General features: G+C 37.6%; 1 protein-coding gene and 1 pseudogene across 1 annotated transcript; one reads left to right on the top strand and one right to left on the bottom strand.

Annotated features, from left to right (window-relative positions):
• Positions 1-910: 910 nt before the first annotated feature.
• On the bottom strand, positions 911-17,133 carry LOC126835244 (cuticlin-4-like). Its single transcript, XM_050567696.1, has 4 exons — positions 16,933-17,133; positions 6,026-6,105; positions 4,962-5,220; positions 911-3,529 (listed from the first exon to the last, which is right to left on the bottom strand). Exons 1-4 carry the CDS (start codon positions 16,946-16,948, stop codon positions 2,073-2,075), a joined length of 1,812 nt encoding a protein of 603 aa, XP_050423653.1. The 5' UTR covers positions 16,949-17,133; the 3' UTR covers positions 911-2,072.
• A 934-nt stretch (positions 17,134-18,067) lies between these two features.
• Positions 18,068-19,028, top strand: LOC126835850 (uncharacterized; annotated as a pseudogene).
• Positions 19,029-21,274: the final 2,246 nt, after the last annotated feature.

The raw sequence follows: 21,274 nt of genomic DNA, 5'->3' as shown, positions 1-21,274 counted from the left end.
GCCGAAAGTTAAAAAAGTTTCACTAAAATTAAAACCCTTTTGAATATAATTTTCATGTATAAACATTGAAAGTGATATGTATTGTTAGTATTTAATATTCATTTAAAATATTATATAAATATTATAAATTATTAATTTTTAATAATTATTAAAAAAAATTATACAATAGCATGTTTCAAGAAATTACATTTTTTTTTTGAAAAACTGGAAAATTGTATAATGTGTTTAAAAAAAAATGTTTTTGTATTTAAACCTACGTTAACTTTTTTACTATTAGATAGATTTTATCATCTATAAATTAATAAAACAATAAAAAATATAATAAATTCAAAGCCGTACTTTCGGGAAGTGTGCAAGTACCGAAACATAAGGTTGCCCTTAAAGTATCAAATACATTAAAAATATATATTATTTTTAACATTAAAACGTGGCACGCAATTACTTTCCGAAAATATAATAATTTCTAGTCGTATGCGGTGTAGATATCTGGTTTAAGAGTTAATTCTGGGGTTAATCTAGTAAGTGGGTACTTAAAAAACAATTATAACTATATGTAGGTAGTCGAAATTTGTTTTGTTTTTAATGAAGAAAACCAACAAAATATTACAGTTACACTGAAGTGATGTTAAATAATTTTTACCATCTTCGGATTGGCATTAATGCGCTGCTTTGAGAATGATTTCATCACTCTTGGATGTACTAGCATAGCCACTAGCTTTTTAATTTTCCTTGTTTTTGTATGCTATTATAAACAATTAGCAACGACTTTTATATTTCTTTGATCATATTCATTCAAATGAAAATAACTGACCCAATAGAAGTTGAGCATTTCAATAATTCCGTTGTAATGAAATATAGATAGGTACAATTTACATACCCACGAAAAATAAAACAAAAATAAGGATACGTATAATTTTTAATGTTTTCTGTTTATTTTTATTCAATACAATACAATAATTAATATAATACATAAATTATAGGTTTGAGCACAAAAATAATATTGTTCTTCATTATTTTTGAATTTAACAACTACAGAAAACCCGAAATAAAGTCATTACAATAAAAAATTATATAATGTTACACGTGATCACTATAAAAATAGACAATAATATATTATGTTAATTAAATAAATAAGGCGTAGCAATCAGGAATTTTATGACATTTTTAAGAACTGCTTTAGGTATTTAACAAGACGTAAAGTAACGTAAGTCGTAGTTCGATCACTCGACAAATTTGATTACGATTTTCGAAGACATCTTTGGCTAACACAACTCAATTAAGTGTGTACACTATATATTGGTTTAGACTTATAATTCTCTTAAACACAATAATTGTTCATTCTAATAATAATTATAAAATGGGGTCATTATTTCAGCCGTTATAATTATATTATTCTAAAAGTTAATTATTTATAGTTAAGACTAATATGTTATGTATAATATATAATATTTACAAGGATGAAACAATGTACATGATAATATAAATTGTAAAGAAGATGTATTTCAACGACACGATGCGTAATAATAATATATTACTATACAATAATAAGCCCATATAAATATATGGGCTTAACATGGTATATAGTTTTATAATTTGAATTAATTGCTTTAACATGTTATTGGCGGTTAATGTTTGGTCGTGAAACAAAATAATTCGAGCATTGCCCGTACGTCATTTGATACTGTTTACTACAGTAGCGATGTGCTTAAAATTATTTTAAAAAATATATATAGATAAAAATCCAATAAATAATAATTTAGGTTCGTTTTCTAAGTACAAACATATTGTTTTTTTTTTTTTTTTTTAGAGTAGGGAGGGTAATTGAGTAAACTAGAATCACTCAGTTTAAACGTATGGTCGACATTATAATAAATTATAGGCCAGTGACGTTAAAATATTATCCGAATGGCGTAAGCGACCGCGGTGTAAATAATGTCGAACGGCGGCTAATCGGTAAATAGTAAATACCTAAGTAAACACGACACACTCGTCGTAACGGAGTGGGAGCAGAGTGTGCGCTCCATGGTAAAGGGGAAGGGTCTTAATGATAAACGGAGAGCAAAGGAGGGGCCCTACGAGCTAGCCATTTTGACGAACTCGGCTGCCTCGAAAGCCGCCCCGTGGATGTAAGGGCCTTGTACCGGAGCGCACACCTTGGCGTTGTTCATGGACCTCACCCTCAAGAACAGGAACGTGACGACTAGACAGGCGACGACCAACACGGAAAGGAGCATGGCCAGTCCGGCGACAAAACTCGGCACGCTGATGCAAACGTTGTCGGCGGCCAGTCCGGATCGGGTGGACATGACTACGGTGTCGGCACCGCCGTTGTTACTGCTGTTCGTGACCGGCACGTTCAGGGCAAAGTTGACGTCGCCCGGCGCAACTACTTGAATGATACGGCTGGTGTTAACATCCAGTTCGGGGTTGCCCGTAGAACGACGGCGACGTTGTTTGCTGTCCGAGAACATGTCGACGGAACGCGGTCGGCCTCCCAGGGATATCAAATTGATGTGTTGTTCGTCGTCACCCACAGTACCTTGACGCTTGACAGTGGCGTAAGAGGATCCGTGTCCAGGCAATGGAGGCGGCGGCAAGTTCAAGTCGTCGGTCTGTGGTACCTTCTGGGGCGGCGGGCTAGCGGTGGATGAAGCCGAAGCCGGAAGAACCACTTCGGGTTTCAGTTCGGAGTAAGCGCCGGCCGGTCCGGACGGGTTTCTGGGATCGGGGTAAGCCGGGTAATCCACCTGGGATGGTCCGTATTCGTTGGGGTGCACGGAGTTCTGGCTGTAATCGCCGCCGATGTCGGCGGGGGCGGCAGGCAGGGCGTAATCACCGGGGCATTTCGGTTCTGGACAATGGTGACGGCACACCTGGATGACACACTGGAAATGCACGTTCATCGAGTCGGGGAACTTAAACGCCTGGAAGTACGTGAACGACACGACGGACGCGGACGGGCCGAAGTTCTTAATTTTCTGGAACTTGTACATGATCTTGGGCCTGATGACGCAACCGTTGTGGTCGACCAACTGGATGGGAGTGCGTTTTCCGTCGTGAGCCACACAATTCCTCACCAACATGTCGAACTTGTTTTCCTCGTCTTTGATAGCCAACACCATGGTCATGGTCTGTCCGATTTTCACGATTCCCGACACCTCCGACGCCCACGGGCCCTTGCCCACTTGTATCTGCATCCAACACTGCAGATTGTCACCCAAAAAGTTGGCCGTGACCGCGTGCAACATGTCCACTTGGAACGGTTGGAACGTCACAGCCTTCTCGTAAAAATCGTACCACGTGCACCGCAATTTGCGTGCCTGGTCCCAAACTTCTTGCACGTACGGGTCGTATTGGATGATGATGGTGTTCTCGACGTAACTGCCGCTGGGCGTACCTCCATAACCGGCTACGGCTCCGTTGCCGCCGGAAGACGTCATACCGCAACTGTTCAAAAGAATTTCGAACGTGGCACTCAGATGGCCGGTTCCGGGTTTCACGTGTACGCAATGAGGATCGCTATAGAAACCTGTAAAGACAATTTTTAACAAAATTAATAACGCCCGACTTAATTATTCTAGTTCATATTTTGTCTCCTCCAGTACAGTAGTAAAAATGTTAACAACGACACGCCGAAAAGGTAAGAACATCAGTAGCTGATCCTATCTCGAGGCTTGAGCAAAACTGGAACGTCTGCCTACTGTTCTTTGTTAAAATACAAAAATACATACGGCGGACAATTGTGTGTGTGAGATCGGAAATTTCTTCATAGTTTTCTCGTTGTCAAAATCTTAATCTGCCACGCCGGTAAGAATTCTCTCTCCGTTCTCATGTCGTTATTTCATACGTCAACTCGACCGATCCGGTTAAGTATAACATACAAAGTAATTATGACTTACAAGCGGTAGCCATCAATTAGGGAATATCATAAAAGACGCAAACAACAGCAGCACACACGTGAGAGCGGCTCGAAGAAGCGCTTCATAAATATTAATTAAAACGCACACACGGGCGTTTAGTGGGTCAGTGCCTAGATAGTATTGTATACCTACACATAGGGGCTCCGCAGTCCGCATACATACAGGTCATGTGACGTATGCTTGGTAGGTAGCAGTGCAACAAAAAAAAAAAAAAAACTCATAACATTATGTTTGTTTTGTACGTCTATTTATTTCATTATTGTTTTTAACCACATTTCATTAGACGGGTATTATTATCATAGGTGTACACCGGAATATGCCGCGCCCGCGCGCAATAATAATAATACTCCTGACCCCACCCACTCATTCGTCATGGAGAAAACGGTCTCATCCCGTTAAATTGCCACGATAATGACCAAGCGCCCTTCTCACACGCCTCGGTAATGGATGCAAAAACATTTTCTCATGCATGACCGTTAAAAATGCCGTGTCTTTGCTATAAGCGTGAAATTCGTAAGCCCAGACCATTCCGTAGAGTCTATACTACACGGCGCTGCGCAGCGGTCGCCGATCTGTACACGGTAAATCCGCATGGCATGGCGATAGAAATAATAGGATATCAGGTAGACTAATAGTAAACTGAATACTTGAGAATAGATGTCATTTTGCTACTCGAGAAATAACTAATTAAATCGCACGGTAGTCAATAGCACGTCATTCCATTATCTATAATGTATACATGGTATTTTTTTTATTTAGCTACTAGGAAAACTGTGTAATTTTTTTTTTTAATTTAAACTTTGTGGTCACAATTAGTCTCAACTTTCAGATAATTAAAAACATCATATTCGTTGGGTCGGTCGTCCTAATCACTGTACCTACTCTTCAACACTAGTGATGGCCTCACACTGTGATCGCTTCATATAGTTCTGTGCGACTGTCGATCACGTTTCTCGCCGTCCTCTGATAAACTTATTATATTTTATTATCCTTACTCTACGTACTCGGGTTACCCGGCGAGAAAACGATTTGCTTGTTTACCTTTTGAGAATATAACACCGTAGAACGGTCGGTCGAATTCGATGTTGACTCGCATGTGCGTCTTCTCGCACTGCACTTGCAAGTGTTTGATTTTGGCGGCGTCCGGAGTGGTCTGCAACGGCCATGCCTCGTCGTGGGGCCCTTGCAGAGGACCCGAAGGCAGAGACAGACCCACGTCGTATCCGCCACCGGATCTGTGCTCCAACGGCAAAGCGGCGGCGTTGTTTTCTGCTCCGGCTAGCCCATCTCCGCTAGTACTCTGCAAACAACACACACGTGATGGTTAAGCGCCAACAAAACCCATTTGTAGCCTTAAAATATGATATTTATATAGTACGTCCCTACCCTCCCCCGTTTACTGTGAAACACGAGAGCGTTAGCGAAGCATTGAGCGTAGCGTACCCAAATAATTATCGACAACGGCAAAACTCGATAAAAAAATATACAACACGTTATTTATAATAATGTATATTATATCTCATATAATACCTATTAAGAGGTGTCGCAGAATATCCGGTGGTACATTGCGGTACAGACGCGGATGCACGGTCTCCCGTAGCAATGGTAATTATATTATTTCGTCTTACGCCCGGGCATTCCTAATATCCGGTCGGTGAGATAAAAGTAAAACCCATTATCGTTAATTAATCAAATATTCGACGACACTATCTGTGTACGATTTAGTCACGGCTAAACAAACAACTGTGATCGCCTTCGCCCATACCGGCTATAATATTCGTTGGCAATGTGTCATTCGTCTTAACCAGACCGGTCTGGCAGTATTGACAATAACTGCAGCGGCCGTCGATCAAGGCCCGAGTACGTTTAAATGCCGGTACGTTTAATTGAGAACAAACGGTTTCGAAATGGTTTTGTCGTTGACCTATATATATATATATATATATAGTTTGATATTAATTTTGCAGCCGTGCTAGTCGTGTTGATCATCAACTGCGTGGAAAATATATTTCGTGAACTGTTGGCATTTTCGGAGTACACGTGTCCGGTAATAATGTCGGTGCACGCTAAAGGAGTATATTTTATTTACTTTACGAATTACTCACGTGCAAAAACAGCAAAGCCCCGTAAAAGACGATGTACACTTGGTGCCTCAGGTATCTCTTCATAGCGCGTCCGGTGTGATCTGTAAAACCAAATATATACATTTACATTGATTATTAGTACAGCACAATTGGAAACAAAAAACAGAAAACGTTCATAGGTATTCCGGCGACCGGATCTCGACGGTCGACGGTTTTTGGGGTGAAGGCCGTCACGAAATCCGGAATCGGAGGTGGTTCGCCGTTTGAACAATTACTATTTTTAAATTGATATGTATTTGGAACGCGCGGCCGCTGGAGGCGCTATGGTCGCGACGGGAAAGTAAACCGCTTTCACTATCTTCTGCCCGTGTACTTGTACATTTTTATGTACACACACAAACACACACTCCGACGTACGGCTATTTACCGTCTCGGCCATTTCAATTGCACTTTCAAATATTTCAACTGGATCGCGCCAATTAGAGACAGAATTACACGCTCGTGTACCGACCGAGCGAATTCCCGCGAGTATAAGCGACCGCTGTGGGTAGTAGGTTAAGATGAACGCCGATCGTCGTTCGACGGCAAAGAAACGGTTGGGTCGCGTGGGAATAAAAAAAAAAAAAAATAACAATAATAACGGCAAAAGCGAGTCGAATTCGCAAAAACGTCGGATTAATAAAAAGGGATGAACCAGCATAAAATTGGTAGGTATTGTACGTAAGGAGATTAGTGAATTTTAATACAAATTCCCAGTGGAAAGCGTCCTTGGCCAGAGTAAAAATTTAGACTTCTGCCGTCGATTCCCACAGTCTGCAGACGACATGACGGCAGTGCGTGGAGCTCAAGAGCCTGAACGAATACTGTTCGACAAGAGATTGACACAAGATGCAATCTGATGAATCATCGGAACAATTACATTTGCGTGATACGAGAATAATGTAATAAATACTACTGAATAATTCTATGGGATATTAGCATTGTGGAATCTCTTCCCCGCCCCCCGCCCCCAAATATATTCCACGAGTGGCTATGTGGAGTGAAATGTCGGAAATGAAGAATGTGATAAACATTGTTAGGACACCCCAATTCACTAATATAATAATAATAATAATAAGCGCAAAATACGCCCGACTATAATAAATTCCGTTTAATATATTCAGCATTACCATGTATTTCATTAAGTTAAGGTGTTGATTATTAACACCACTAACAATTCATGGTTAATGACCAAATTATAATGTATTGTATGTAACTTTATATAAATACACGCAAATAAATTATTCAACAAAATTGAGTTGCAAGTTGAATTCCTAAACAGGTATCTATAAAATTAAAAAAACATTGAACGTAGATAATTTAGAACTTGTTTTCAACATAATATGTATAACCGAATGATATTATAATTTATAAAATATTTTAACTGCTTATTTCGATCGTAATAAAATAGTTTTTAAAAAAAATTATTACCCTTTTTAATTTAATTTTGACCTATACATGTAATCATTCAATGTTTATTACTCATTTCTATAAAATACATTAAAACAACCACATAAAAATATGCTATACAAATAATAATAATAAACATGTTAGAAAGTATATTTTATTTGAATAATACATTTTAATGTACTCGTTTTTAATTTTGACATTGACATTGAATTATTATTTATTAGAATAAAACAAAAATAGTTGTACAATATACTACAAAATAATACGGAAATAATTAAATTTATTTTTGTCTGAATTTCCAAGTGCACAAAAATGTTAACACTGAACCCACTTGCCATGAACCACAGAGATATTCTATTTTACTTCTCAAAACTGATGAACGTATTTACTGTACCACCTATTTTCGTTTATTTGGAATTGTTCTAAATCCTAAATCGTGACCAGAACGCAAGTCGGTGCCCGAGGGTCTCTCGTGGTGCCCGCACATACCTTGTTAATACGACCAAAAATAATTGTTTTTGAATTACACCGTTACACCGCGGAAAGGAAGGAAGTCATTTACAGGAGGCGCGACTAAAAGGAGGCTAATCCTATTTTAAGTATCTAAAGCTCCGCTTACTAAATTTGTATTATGTTTTTTTTCCGTCGAAGTCTTGTTGGTATTTTACAAAATTATTGAAGAAGGCATCATTTTCGGCGGTGGGCTTACAAACCCCCTCAAGTCTTAAGGGCAAAAGTGCCAATGGTCATAGACTGTAGCCACGGTGGCGGCTTCAATATGTGGACGAAGCTGTACGGATATATTGCGAGGGCAACGTCATAACAATGCTTAACAAACGACGACGGAGAGAAAACGTCGGAAATAATAAATAGAAAGATACTAATACCCAACCGATATTTCGATTAGAACCGGTTTAAATCGGATATAAACGCACACACACACACACACACGCGTTTAAAAATGTATCGAATTACTTTCAATGTTCGTGTAAAAAGGACCTGTTCTCCAAGATCAAGATCAATGAACCACGTACTCGCCTAAGTAGGCCAGTAGGATGTAAATATTTATACACTGCAGTCTGCGGCGCCGCACCCTCCAAGGTCGGAATTCGATATTTCAATCCCTCACACGACGAAGCACCGCCTTATTGAAAAGCTCTATAATTAAGTACCCAAAATTTGTCAGGCAACGTTGTGAACAGAAAACAAAATTACAAAGTATACACTCGAATCGATCAACGAACAACAATGGAACATAGTATAGTGTATTTGACCGGTACGACTCCAAAATACTACAGTCTACTAACTGTATAATTAATCATATTTATATGGCATGTTATCTGATTTACGAGCAATGAAAACCGGCGATACAAATCTACCGAAAGAGTTTGTGACCAGCCAAATGAAATAGAATAGTTTGCAAAAACACAAAGCGATTAGCGCTAAGATCCGACCATTGTTCGCCTTATTTGTTATAATGTCATGTCAAACAGAAACAAAGACCGTCAACTAATTATTATTTTTTTACTGCGACATATTTTTACTTTAAAAGTAGAACGAAAAATGTGTATGAACCAAATTAAAAGACCTATTTGTTTCTCATCAACTTAGTAACTAAATCATTTTTTGCGAAACTATTTTGTAAAAAAACTACTAAAAATTATAGCTGTTTTTTTTATTTATTTGTTTTGTCACCTTTGGGCTTTGACTAACCCTAAATCATTGTTAGGTATTTTAAACGCCGGAATTACACTTCTATACATAGAAGTATAACTATCTCTCTAGTAATACTTTTCGAACAAAGCTTTTTAAAAATTATTATTTTCCCAGCGCTATATTTTACGAATTTCCAACATTTGTTCAATAATTAACTCGTAGCCAGTTCCCAGTATATCATGCTAGTAACCTAACTACATATTACAAATTTTTAATCTTAAAATTTCTGATTCAATAGTACCCGACACTTTATAAACTAACAATTACAAAAAAATTATACATAATATACATGTATACGTTTTTGGAGAATGCGAGAATAAAAATCACAATTTCATTCATTCATAGGGTTTTCGCGAAACTGTGTGATCGATTCAATCATATTCATTTACGGTATACCATTAGTGATTAGGAGGTATATGAGCATATCATGTGTATCTAGTCTTATTAATATGTTTTTTTTTTTTTTTACAGATAAATCCGGGGTAACGGTAAGTTACGATAAATAACTAACGAATACGAATAATACCACCTTCGCTAGGTTAGGTTGAGTATAGAAATTTATCCTTGGGAAAGATCAAAAATATGTATACATATCTCTTGTTTAGCCGTGCGGTGTAACGTTATCCACCCGGCTCGATTTCGACCACCCGATGACCGGTCGTAGGTAGTATCACCTCGGAGCGGTTTTTGGTGTCGATCGGCTTCGTCAGTGGCTGTTTTCCCAACGACATTGCCATCTAATACACGAACACGCTGTACACATACACATCAGCGCTTTCACAAGAGTGCCAACATACACTCACACGCGCTTGGTATTCGGCAAAACGCAAACGGATGAGATTAATAATAATACCCGCCGACGATTGGTGCCGCTAATTGCGCAAAAGAGATGCGCGCGTCCGTGTTTACTTTCTAATCCCCGGCCGGCAAGTACGGACGTGACCGGCACACATACGGGTTGTGTTAAGTTCGGTTAAACGCCATTCGTTGGTTATTTTCAATTATAAGCGCCCCGTTGTGTATTCGCCCCCATCAGCCGACACCGGGAAAATACCAGACGAGGATAGAGCGGTCAGCACACCATATTTTATACAGGCGTGTTTAATAATTGTGCCACACTTGGTTCATTGCCGGATATAATCCCCCGTAATGTTTTATCCCTTAGTTTTACCGCCCGTTCCTTGGCCGGCCTTAAATCTGCTCAGTGAGACGATACATAGGTAGTTTTCGTATCCACTTATTATTTTTCGCCAAACGCCACAATAAACCTTTAGGACGGGCGGCTTTGGCCTTAAAACAACATAAATGGAGACTGTAGAGGATGCAATAGATTTCGCGGAATGCAAAAATTGTGTAGTATAGAAATGTTTTATGTGCGACTGAGTGAATGTGTATAAAACATGTTGTACTTGAGAGACATTCGTGTGGCATGCTGTTAAAACGTTTTTCGCTCGCTCACTTTCCAATCGTTGGGCACAGAAATAAAATAATATTATGACCGAGTACAGGGGAACGCGCGTGCTGTGAGTCGGTAATCGCGTTTTCGACATATTATTTTATTATAATAAATCCGGACGACGGCCGCAAGACGGGGGAAACACCGACGGGAAGTGGCGGTGGTTCGCCGGTTTCATAACGACTTTATTATTATTATTTGCATATAAGCGTGAAAAAATACCGGCCACTTTCTCTTTCGTTATTTTTCTTTTCAAAATTAATTTAGCGACGATAATTGTAACAACAATAAACAACTATACGACACATATTATGCACAATGAGCGTCATTCGTAGACCCAGAACAATGGAAGGACGTCCGCCGACATTTCTGCCGTTCGAGACGAACGTGATGTGTTCGTTTGAACAATTCGCGTTGTCAATTATGTTTCTTTTTACGTTTTTTTTTTTGAAGGCCCGCCATGAGGTTAGATCGGTTTTTAGTGTCTGGACGCCTTTGTTCTCCGCACCCTAAAATTTAGTCTGAAAATCGTCGACCGTCCCCAAACCGGTCGGCACTAATTGACGGTCTACCGGGAGCCAGGAGCTTTACTTGTGTTATTCGTCCGGGTGTCGGTTTACGCTTGCGTGTCCGCCGAAAGGGCAGAAGCCGAACAGATGCCCCCGACGAAGAGGTCGGGTTTCAGAAACACCGACACTGTAGTAATACGTCGGTACCGGTTATTATTGAGCGCTTTAACGGCCGGTCGTCCCGGAGCGATTTCATACGTTTCCAAAAAGAAGAAATAAAATGTATATTATGCCAGGTAGGTATGCGGTAGACGAAAAGTGAGAACCGGCGTACCCGCGACTGTCGGGCGGCGCTGTTAATTGTAAAACTATCCGACCGGTCGCTTGATGACAGTGTAGGAAAATTAGAAAAACGCCGGCCGGTGTCTAATTGAAATGATCATTCTCCAATCAGACCGCCGCGCCGCTGTGTGTGTGTGTTATAGCGAGAGTAGGACCAGATTTCACGTGAAATATGTGGCGACCAGTGTGAATTCGTTCTTGCGACACACTGCCGTCGGTCAATCAAAAACGTCAGCGGCACATCTTGTAATAATAATATTCGTATTCGTATATTTGTATGTAAATCGCAATCGCTTTCTTTATAATCTACCGTAAACGCCGTTGCAGCGCGCGCGCGTGAGGCGAACAACGCATATTGGTCTGCATTGTTTTTGGTCGTATCATGAGAAAAAAAAAATTATAATAATAATATAAAAAATAAAACCGCATGTAAACAGGAAATACGTGCAAACCCACTTTTACACCGCCGCGCCGGTAGTTTGTTACGATTTTATTTTATTTTTTGCCTTCTTACAGGTCGTTTACATAAAAAAAAAAAAATAGAACGTTATGAAAGTAAACGCATATTATTTTTTTATATCATCTTGACAACAGACAAGAGTGATATGAGATATTGTGATCTAATGAGGGTGTGTATTAGAATTTTAATTTTAAGGGGCCTCTTCTACGCTAGTATTTATTAAGGCACATTGTATAGGCAATTTTTCGCTAAAACTTAACATAAAGCTAACATTTTTGAACATGCATATTACCATAGGAAAGAAGTAACTAATAAAATAATAATATAAATTCTTAACCATAAAAATTATATACGACGTATTTCGGCAACAATGTTGTCATCTTCAGCGCTAACGATAGACTGAGCAAGAAGTATCTATTTTGATAATTATTTTTTTTTCAACTTTTACAACGCATATAGGATCTATTTTTGTACAAAAACACATGTTTCTACTTCAAACGTACTGTCCTTAAGAATACATCGATTTACATTTTTAAAAAACATTTGAATTCTTCACAACACTTTCAAGGCATCGGTCGTGGCACAATTTTAAAATTATTTTCAGTTAATTAATTATTTTAATATAAAAAAAATTCAATTTTTAACTTTTTTCAACTGAAATAATATTAATATATTTTAATATTATAATAAATATTTTTTAAAAACTTAAATTGGAGTATTCTTAGGAATAATACGTTTGAATTAGAATGAGTTGTTTTCGACCAAAAATACGCAGGTGTAGAGGTCCCTTAATGGAGTGTATTGAAATATTGAGTAGTAATTGTTAAATGGTGTATACAATACCGATCGAACTAACTGATTTATTAACTGACAAATGTAAACAATACCGCGTATCCGAGAGAAAGTTGTGTAATTAGAATTATAACTCTATTACTTAATTTCAACGTTTGCCTAGATTAAGGAGATACGATTGTAATTTTGACGAAAAATATCATTATATCGATTTTTTTAACTACCAAAAGTGTTTGCTACACAGTGTATTTTATATTTATAGTATAGTAACTTTCCTGCCCCCTTAGAAAACTTCCTAACAGGCTAACTAATGTTTTCAAAAGCCTGTCAAAGCGCAGGGAACTAAGTCGCCTGGCTGAGATGCAGTAGAGTGAAATTCAGCATGAGTCCAAAACAACATTTACTTTGCCACGAGGATACCGGATTCGAATACACCACGTTTGCGCCCGGGGCAACGCACGACCGTAATACCCGTCCACAAGTTGTACTTATTTGCAGTAAAAAAAACAGCAAAAATTTACCTTTTCCTCTTATAATTGTGATCCGGGCTATTTTTGCGCACAGTCGAAATAATATATTAATATTATAGAAAGTGCCGGCCGATGATCATACACCGTTTTTAACTATATATGATACATTTTTATTGCTGCAGGAGAGCATATAACACACGCGTTATGTGTGTCAAGAATGGATGCAGAGAAAGTGGCCGACGCCGCGTGTGAATGGCTATCTCCGTGTGTATTTAGTATAACTCCTGCAGTGGCTCGTCAATTTGTCCCCTTATTATTTTCAATGGAAATCATATGCAATCGCCTCGTTTGATGAGCCAATTTGACAACGATGAGTGTACCCGAAACGTGACTGTTGCCGTGGGTCTACATAACATGATATGATATTATAGTATAGTATAGCTGATATCGTCGTGACAGAAGAATCAATTAGTTTGCCAACGGCCTCGGGTGCAATTACGAAGAGCGAAAGTAAAGTTCCTTTGGGAACTATAAGACCAAGTATCTATAACGGCCGAGTAGATTACACTAATAAGCGTCCAAAGAGAGCAGGGAACGCCCGTGTGCGTGCCTTTTGTACCGCGGCGCGGCGTTGAAGTCTCGACGAAATCGACGTGTCTCGAAATATCAATAAAAGAACAATGCTACTGTACACACGGCATGTCTTCAGCGACTGTTGCAGTTCTTAATGCTACATTGTATTTGTTAAGTCAAATTTCGACTATTTATTTATTCGAAATAAGATACTTAGTGCGAGAAAATTCTTTTTAATGATGAAACGATGTTTCATCTAGGACTTCCTGTACATAATAGTAATTTCGTTCAGATTCCGAGCCCGTTATAAACGGTAACCGAGTATAGTAGGCGTCGTATTAGATGATTATAAACGACCGGATCCTCGTTAAATCGTAAGCGTGTACGATAATTATTAATTATAAGGACCAGCTCGTTGTTCCAAATATCATATGATTCAGTCGAACTAAAAAAAAAAAGGAATCGCGGGCAATTATTATTATTTTTTTTTTTATCCGACCCGTACGGGAAATAGACTGCAATTAACGATAAAACGCGATGCGGCCCGAATACCGTAAAAAATAATGCACCGCGGCCGACAATAATTATTATTGAAAACTGCACACACACCCTGTTACTATTTTATATGAGCAAGAGCAAATTGGTTTCTTATCACTCGGATGGTTTGCTGTCGCTTTCTATAATGATATAGTATGCGGGTACGCGTTTCCCGGCGTACGATCCGACCATGCGACGGGCAATTAGCCGTCAGAGATGTGTGCCAAATTTCACACCTTTGCGACTCTTGTTTGTCAGACACTGACTGAACCGTACGCCATAGCTAGTGTCGGCGAACGGCGGCGGCGGCGTTGGACTTTCATTAACCTAATTCTTAGGCTGCCCTAGACGTACAAGGGGGAACTGGTCACATACGAGAAAACTGGTTTGCGAGCGCTGTTCCCTAATATCTTCTCGCGAGTCTGGTGGCCGACCGTGACCCACTGGATCGTGGTACCACAACGTGTAGGCCGCCCTCTCGACGGGCCCACATACACCGATGATAACCCGTGTTTACCCGACAGGTTAGCGACGATGAAATTGCAGCACGATCTTAGTGTGATAACTTCCCCCGGAAACGCGATGGTTGTATCAACCGCCCGTAATTGTACATGGGCGTACACGAAAACGACTAGTGAAGGACATCGAACAAACCAACCCTTATTATTCGTGTGTACGCCACACCACCACACGTAAAACTACTTGTAAATATTATCTAAAATTAATTCGTCCGAGTATTTTTCCACGGCGTTTGAAATATAATTCAAACAGTGCGAACTATACTAAATTGCACGTACGGTTTGTACGAAATTGTCCGTAAACACTTGCCGCGTGGTCTCTAGAATTATTGCTTTCGCCGGGTTCCATCAAAATTAAATCGAGAGAAACGTTACATCCATAAAAAAGATATGTACTCGACAACACGGCACTTGTGATCTGAACGATCCATATAGTGCGGCACTGGTTTACTTAATGGATAATAGGAGCAATGAGTGCATGATTTACTCTGAGGAAAGAACATCAATCAAACGTCAACATCATGTAGTTGCTCGATTTTGCCATTCTGAAAATACAATGCTGTACATTGTTTAGATTTAAATGTAGGATTTTTTTTATTGTGTGTAGTACATACAATTGCATTCGGTTATCAATAATATGGAAGAATATTAAACTATCACTGCTAAATACAATGTAATTAAAAAAATAGTAATTTAAAACGGACTATACAGAAAAATAGTAACTAATTGGCCCTAGAGGTTATAGTTTATGTTAATGTAATTATTTATTCCAGCTTTTTGGCATGTCGATTCTTTATTAATATTATAATAATAGCTAACGATATTTTAAGACATGCTTCGAAGCTATTTTACAATTAACGGTAATAATTTCCTATCGCAGTTGTACATTTAAATCGATTACGTATGAAAATACGAAAGTACGGAAATAATAGTACATTTCGTTCTGGGCCATCGATGACAATATATAATAATATTATAATAAAAAATATTTATTTGACCTAGACAATCGCGACAATGCTCTATCTGGCTAGTCACGAGGCATCGCTAAAAAATATTGAATGTCGCGCCAAGGTCGTTTGATTATTTTTCGCTACTTAACGGTTCAGCGATTCAGAAAGTAAATTCAGTTGTATCTAAACAACATCGACGAGATTCAATAACCAAAAAAAAAAATTAGAATCACATATGAAACATGTTAATTACTTGTGAACGTGATCGACATGACTTCGGACGCGATGGTGATGAAGCCGCCACAATAAGAGAAATAATAAATACTATGATTATGTTCGTAGTATAATGACCATTCATTTGAATATGATATTTTTCAAGAGTTCGACCTTGGACGACCACAGTGCGTTTATCCTTTCTCCACGGACCGATTGTTACGAAGAAAGTACACATGCCGGATTATCGTCATTATAGCCGGCGTTTGAAGCGTAACCGAAAGGGTGCATACAAATTAGAGGTACTTAGCGATTACCTCCACAAACTAAATACACGTTGTTAAACGTACCGTCTTGATACACAAACACGAAACACGCGCTTTTACTTTCATGAAGAAACAATTCTCTACACACAATAAAAGTAAAGCCGTTGCAGTTACAGACAGAAATTCAAAAACGGAATTCCTATTGTCTATCTACATGAGCTTTGACGCCGGGTTTGTTCTTAACCTAAGTTGAAAACATGTTGTTGTAAACGATCGTTGTTCAATAAAAAATACGCATCCAAGTTATAACCCGTTTTTTTGTGTTAATAATTAATATCATATTTCTAGTGTAAAACAGTTCAAAATATGTTTTTTTTTTTTGTTTGTTTTAAGCATGACGAAACCATGAATATCGACTTTAACGAACGGGGTAGAATTTAACGGGCGAGGGACTACACGCAAAATAGTTATCCTACCTCAAGTTTCCAAGCCCTGATATCTCGTTTTCACCTAGACCATCGGGCGCTAAATAAAATCCGGTAGAATTATAAAAGTAGTTTACGACGCTTGTTATAGAAATTGAAAACGAAATGTCGTTTTCGAATGGAATTATATCGATGTAATAGGTAGTAATAATCGTAATAATAATTAGACAGTAATTAGCTGGTGTTACTCACCCAAATTGACGATCATATAAAATCCTCGTTCGGCACTCGTATAAAAAAAAAACCTGACGATCGTGTATGCTAATTATTTAACACCATAGGCGCCGCGAACTTGTGTGCTAGGGAAACACTTGTAATGTTTGGTGTGTGCGTACCGTACACTGTCCGATGTTTGCGGAGAAGACACTAGTATAATACTGACCCAGTGTCAATCGGCCGGCGGTAGAAGTCTAGCCGGCAACGACCGACTTTCTCTTTAGGCCCGCTTCCGTTGTCCCTCTCCCCCCGCCACCTTCCGGTAAACGCGGTGTCCGCGGTGCGCTCGGCCGTCCCCACCGCTCTCGTGTTTCGCCTCGCACACCTGTCATCAACCCGTGGAAACTTTCTACCGTCGTCACCTTGAAAGGGAACTTCTCCGGTTCGGCGATCGACGGGACGGGACGGGCGCAGGGCCGAGGGGAGAGCGTGGGCGCGTGTCGGCTGTGCCGCAACACGTAACACAACAAACGGCCGGTCATCTTCTTATTCACAGCCGAACAATAATTGTGCAGCACGGAGCCAATGCACGTTGTACTTACGGGGGAAGGACGCGCGCGACACAAGGGAAACCCGCGTGTCCGGGTTCTTTGTACTGCGAGAGAGCACATAGAATTATTGCGCAACGCACCGGCATCGGTCATACGGAATTCCGTGTACAAACTGTTTTTTTAATCCAAGTCATATATTATACGCCTTCCTGGTCGCCGTGACTATTTTTTTCTCTCTGGGGTAGTGATGATTCACTTTGTTGGGTTTTCACTAATTCGTGCACAATTTATTTTACCATTAGTCCCTAAAACAAAATAGAAAATCGGTTGTTTCTCTTATATAAATCAACTACATAGTTGAGATTGTCGAATCTCTACAATATTTTTAATAAAATCTAAAAAATTCATTTCAGTATTTTCAATCATGTTATTATTTTTTCCATATTATGGTTTACTAAAGTCTTTTAATTTTTTTTTTTTTGAATATAGACGAAACGTGAATACGAGTTTTGAGTTAATATACATATTATATACACCTTTATTATCAATAGCTTCGTGAGACACCTAAACTTTTACTTTTTGAAAATAAAATCGTTAATCGTTATTCACAGTCGTTTTTCATGCGATGCGGTTTGTGCGAGTGCGATTTAGTTATAAATATTGGGAACTTTAATTTTAATAGTTATTATAAGGATTATTATTTTGCCTAGATTTCTACGTACACCGTTTTTAAAATAACACAATATCCTTTCCTAAGTTTTGACAGCACGGAAAAAATACATAGTTACATCTTAAATTGTGGTTAATATAGGGGAACGGGACGTTTCGGCGATAAATAAAAACAAAATTAGTATATACTTTGATATAAATCAAATTATAAAATATTCTGTTAGATCATGATAGGATTCTTATATTTGGTCGTCCTCTTGATCTTAAGTTATTAAAAGATTCGATAGTACAGTATATGGATGGAACATTCAAAGTTGCATCTACTCTATTTTGTCAAGGTTTTGTTATACTGGCCGAATTTCAAGGGGGAGCGCATCCTGCAATTTATACATTGCTACCCAACAAAAACAACAAACGTACGAAAAATGATTTAGTATGATAAATGAATTATAACCTAATCTCTAGTCAACATCAGTTGGTTGAGACTTCGAACTTGGTGTCATAACAGCATTACAGAATTCATTTAATGATGTAAATATTTTCGGATGTTATTTTCATTTATGCCAACATTTTCTCAAAAAAAATTGGAGATTTACATTTATTGTCGAGGTGTAATAATGAAGCAAATTTTTGTGTTTCCTCCAAGCTCTAGCATTCATACCATTGTGTGATTTGAATATTGCCACTGATAAGCTAACTGACTAACAGAGCTTTACCCTTATTTGAATGGTTCGAAGAATTTTACATTGGGAAGAAAAATCTCCGTATCGGTCGAAGAAAACCACGCTACTCACCAGACATGTGGAATCTTCACTAACGTGTTTTGCAAGGGGGACATATTATTACAAACACCTTGTATCAGGTAATAGTCCTCCGAGGAAGTTGAAAAAATTTAAAAACTGACAAACGAATAAAAAAACTAGTTGTTAATTATAAAGGTTAAAATAATATAATATTTCTTAAGGGTATAGCAAATAATATTGCATTAAAATGACATGTTGTTATTTTTAATTTATTTTGACTAATTTTATATTATATAATTTATTTATATAATTTTTAATGAATAATGCGTCTTATTTTTCATTATATTGCCTATTGAGTATTTCTATCATTTTTTTTTATATATCGCATAAATGGCCACGCGCCGAAACGGATATCGCCGAATTATCCGAGCCGAAACGTCCTAGATCCTTAATATAAGGGCACAATAATTGTATAGTTAGAATAACTAAATTAATAGTTGGCCCAACTAAATATTTGAGCCAACTATTTATTTAGTTATTTCAATTTCAAATGTATTGTATATACATCTATACTTTTAGTTGGGCCAAATATGTGTATTTCTTTTTGTGTATATAAAAAAACTTAGTCCCCGTCACTTCTTCCTGCTAACACTCCACTGAATTTCAATAAATATTTCATTTAATATTTATGAACTATGCATATTTGAGTGAAATGAAACGGAATGCAATTTTAAGTCTAAAAATATATAGTAAATATGGTAATCGGTATTCTAAACTTTTATAAAATATATATGGACAGATTTATTAATAAAACCGCATTGACATAATTTCATATGCGAGCACGATTCGCTATTAATTATATAAATATTTAGTCTATGACGAAAATTGTACATTATACTATACAAGATCATTTTTATAATTACTAATTAGATATTATAACGAGTACAGGAAATATGACTGTAGTCTGTATTCACAATACAATCTTAAGATACTAGAACGTTTTTTACACCAATATCGTCACAAAATACCTACTCATCGCATAAAATATTACTATAACAGCTAACAATAAGAAATGTATTCTCGTTTATTTAAAATATTAAAATGTTATGCATACATATTATATTATACGTACTTCGTATTTTTTTTATTCTTTACGCCATATTTATATAATAAAATATAATTTTAGGGAGTTTTTTACCATACCAGGATTTTCACCTAATCTAACCTAACGTGTCGGCTGAATTGCTTTGAATAATATTTATTATTATGAATTTTTGACCGAAGGACAAATATTAGAAGCAATAGAGTGCAAACATTATTGTAGACGCCAATTCAGTTTCGTTTTAGTTATTTTCTCCTGTCGCAAGGTTAAATTGCTTTTCTCGCCGTTCAACTGTGGAAAACAATTAAAATTTGCTCAGTTGACAAAACTGAGCAAAATGAACGTGTGTGATATGATTTTCACATTACACATATTCATTATACGTGTTTATTAATACGACATTATTAGTATTGGTATGAAAACTTGACAATTTCGTGCTTTAACAGGTATAATATTGAATCAGGCGAAGGTAAAGGAAAAAAACGTACGTCAAGGCCGAAGATGGTTTCATTCACGGACGTGGTAAAGTAAAAGCTAGTCAGTTGGTCGGCGGCAAATGAGAATTATTATTCTATACGTTATAAACGCCACGCTTGGAAAAACATTATTTATATATAGCATATATTTTCCAATACAACAATAGACTTTGTAATTTGTTTCATACAATGTTGTAATTCAAATACGTCTATTAAGTAAACTGAATATTTATACCATCTGAACGTAAAACTTGTTATATTTTTCTTGTTTATAATGGTGTATAATATACTTGTGTGTGATGGCTGATGAGTGATGTCTGAAATGGATGGTTTATTGTACTAAGACAATATTGTCACAACGACGACTTATAAAATTGTTCGCTAACTTTCCCTTGTATTTTTGTTTTGTAATTATTTATTCACGTTGAATCGGCGAATAAATCACCGGGGCGGCATGTCATGTTATTATAATAATCCCGTCATCGCCACAGAAGAGATTCCAGCAAGCTGTTATTAACAATGACGTCATGTGTGTATGCTATTCAAATTATTGTTGTCACATGTTTTCACGAGACGATAGGTCATCATTTTGGTATTGTTTAAATGTATTCATTGTGTTCGGATGATTTTTGCTGGTATGGAATGAAATCGAATCTCTATAAACTCGTAATTATAAAGTGGCTAAGTACCTTATGCTAAGTACCATTTGCCAACCTTCCGACACTTGGGTAGGTATTGCAAAAATTGTAAAACCGGGGCAACCTTATATACGCGTATTTTATCATTTCTAGGTTGCGTTTCAAACCGTACAGATGGCCACTTCGCATAAAAATATCA

The sequence above is a fragment of the Adelges cooleyi genome, unplaced genomic scaffold (genome assembly GCF_023614345.1).
Source record: "Adelges cooleyi isolate 19-005CV unplaced genomic scaffold, UGA_ACOO_1.1 ACOO_flye_CR_arks_rails_tigmint_CR_PRNA_23, whole genome shotgun sequence".
Lineage (NCBI taxonomy): Eukaryota > Metazoa > Arthropoda > Insecta > Hemiptera > Adelgidae > Adelges > Adelges cooleyi.
This window is presented reverse-complemented; position numbering and strand designations above follow the sequence as displayed.

Excerpts from the sequence above, each read along its gene's own strand:
- LOC126835244 (XM_050567696.1), bottom strand. Across the intron at positions 5,221-6,025 it reads GGGCTTTGCTGTTTTTGCAC|AGTACTAGCGGAGATGGGCT; the intron begins GTGAGTAATTCG and ends TGTTGTTTGCAG. Across the intron at positions 3,530-4,961 it reads CGGTGTTATATTCTCAAAAG|GTTTCTATAGCGATCCTCAT; the intron begins GTAAACAAGCAA and ends TTGTCTTTACAG.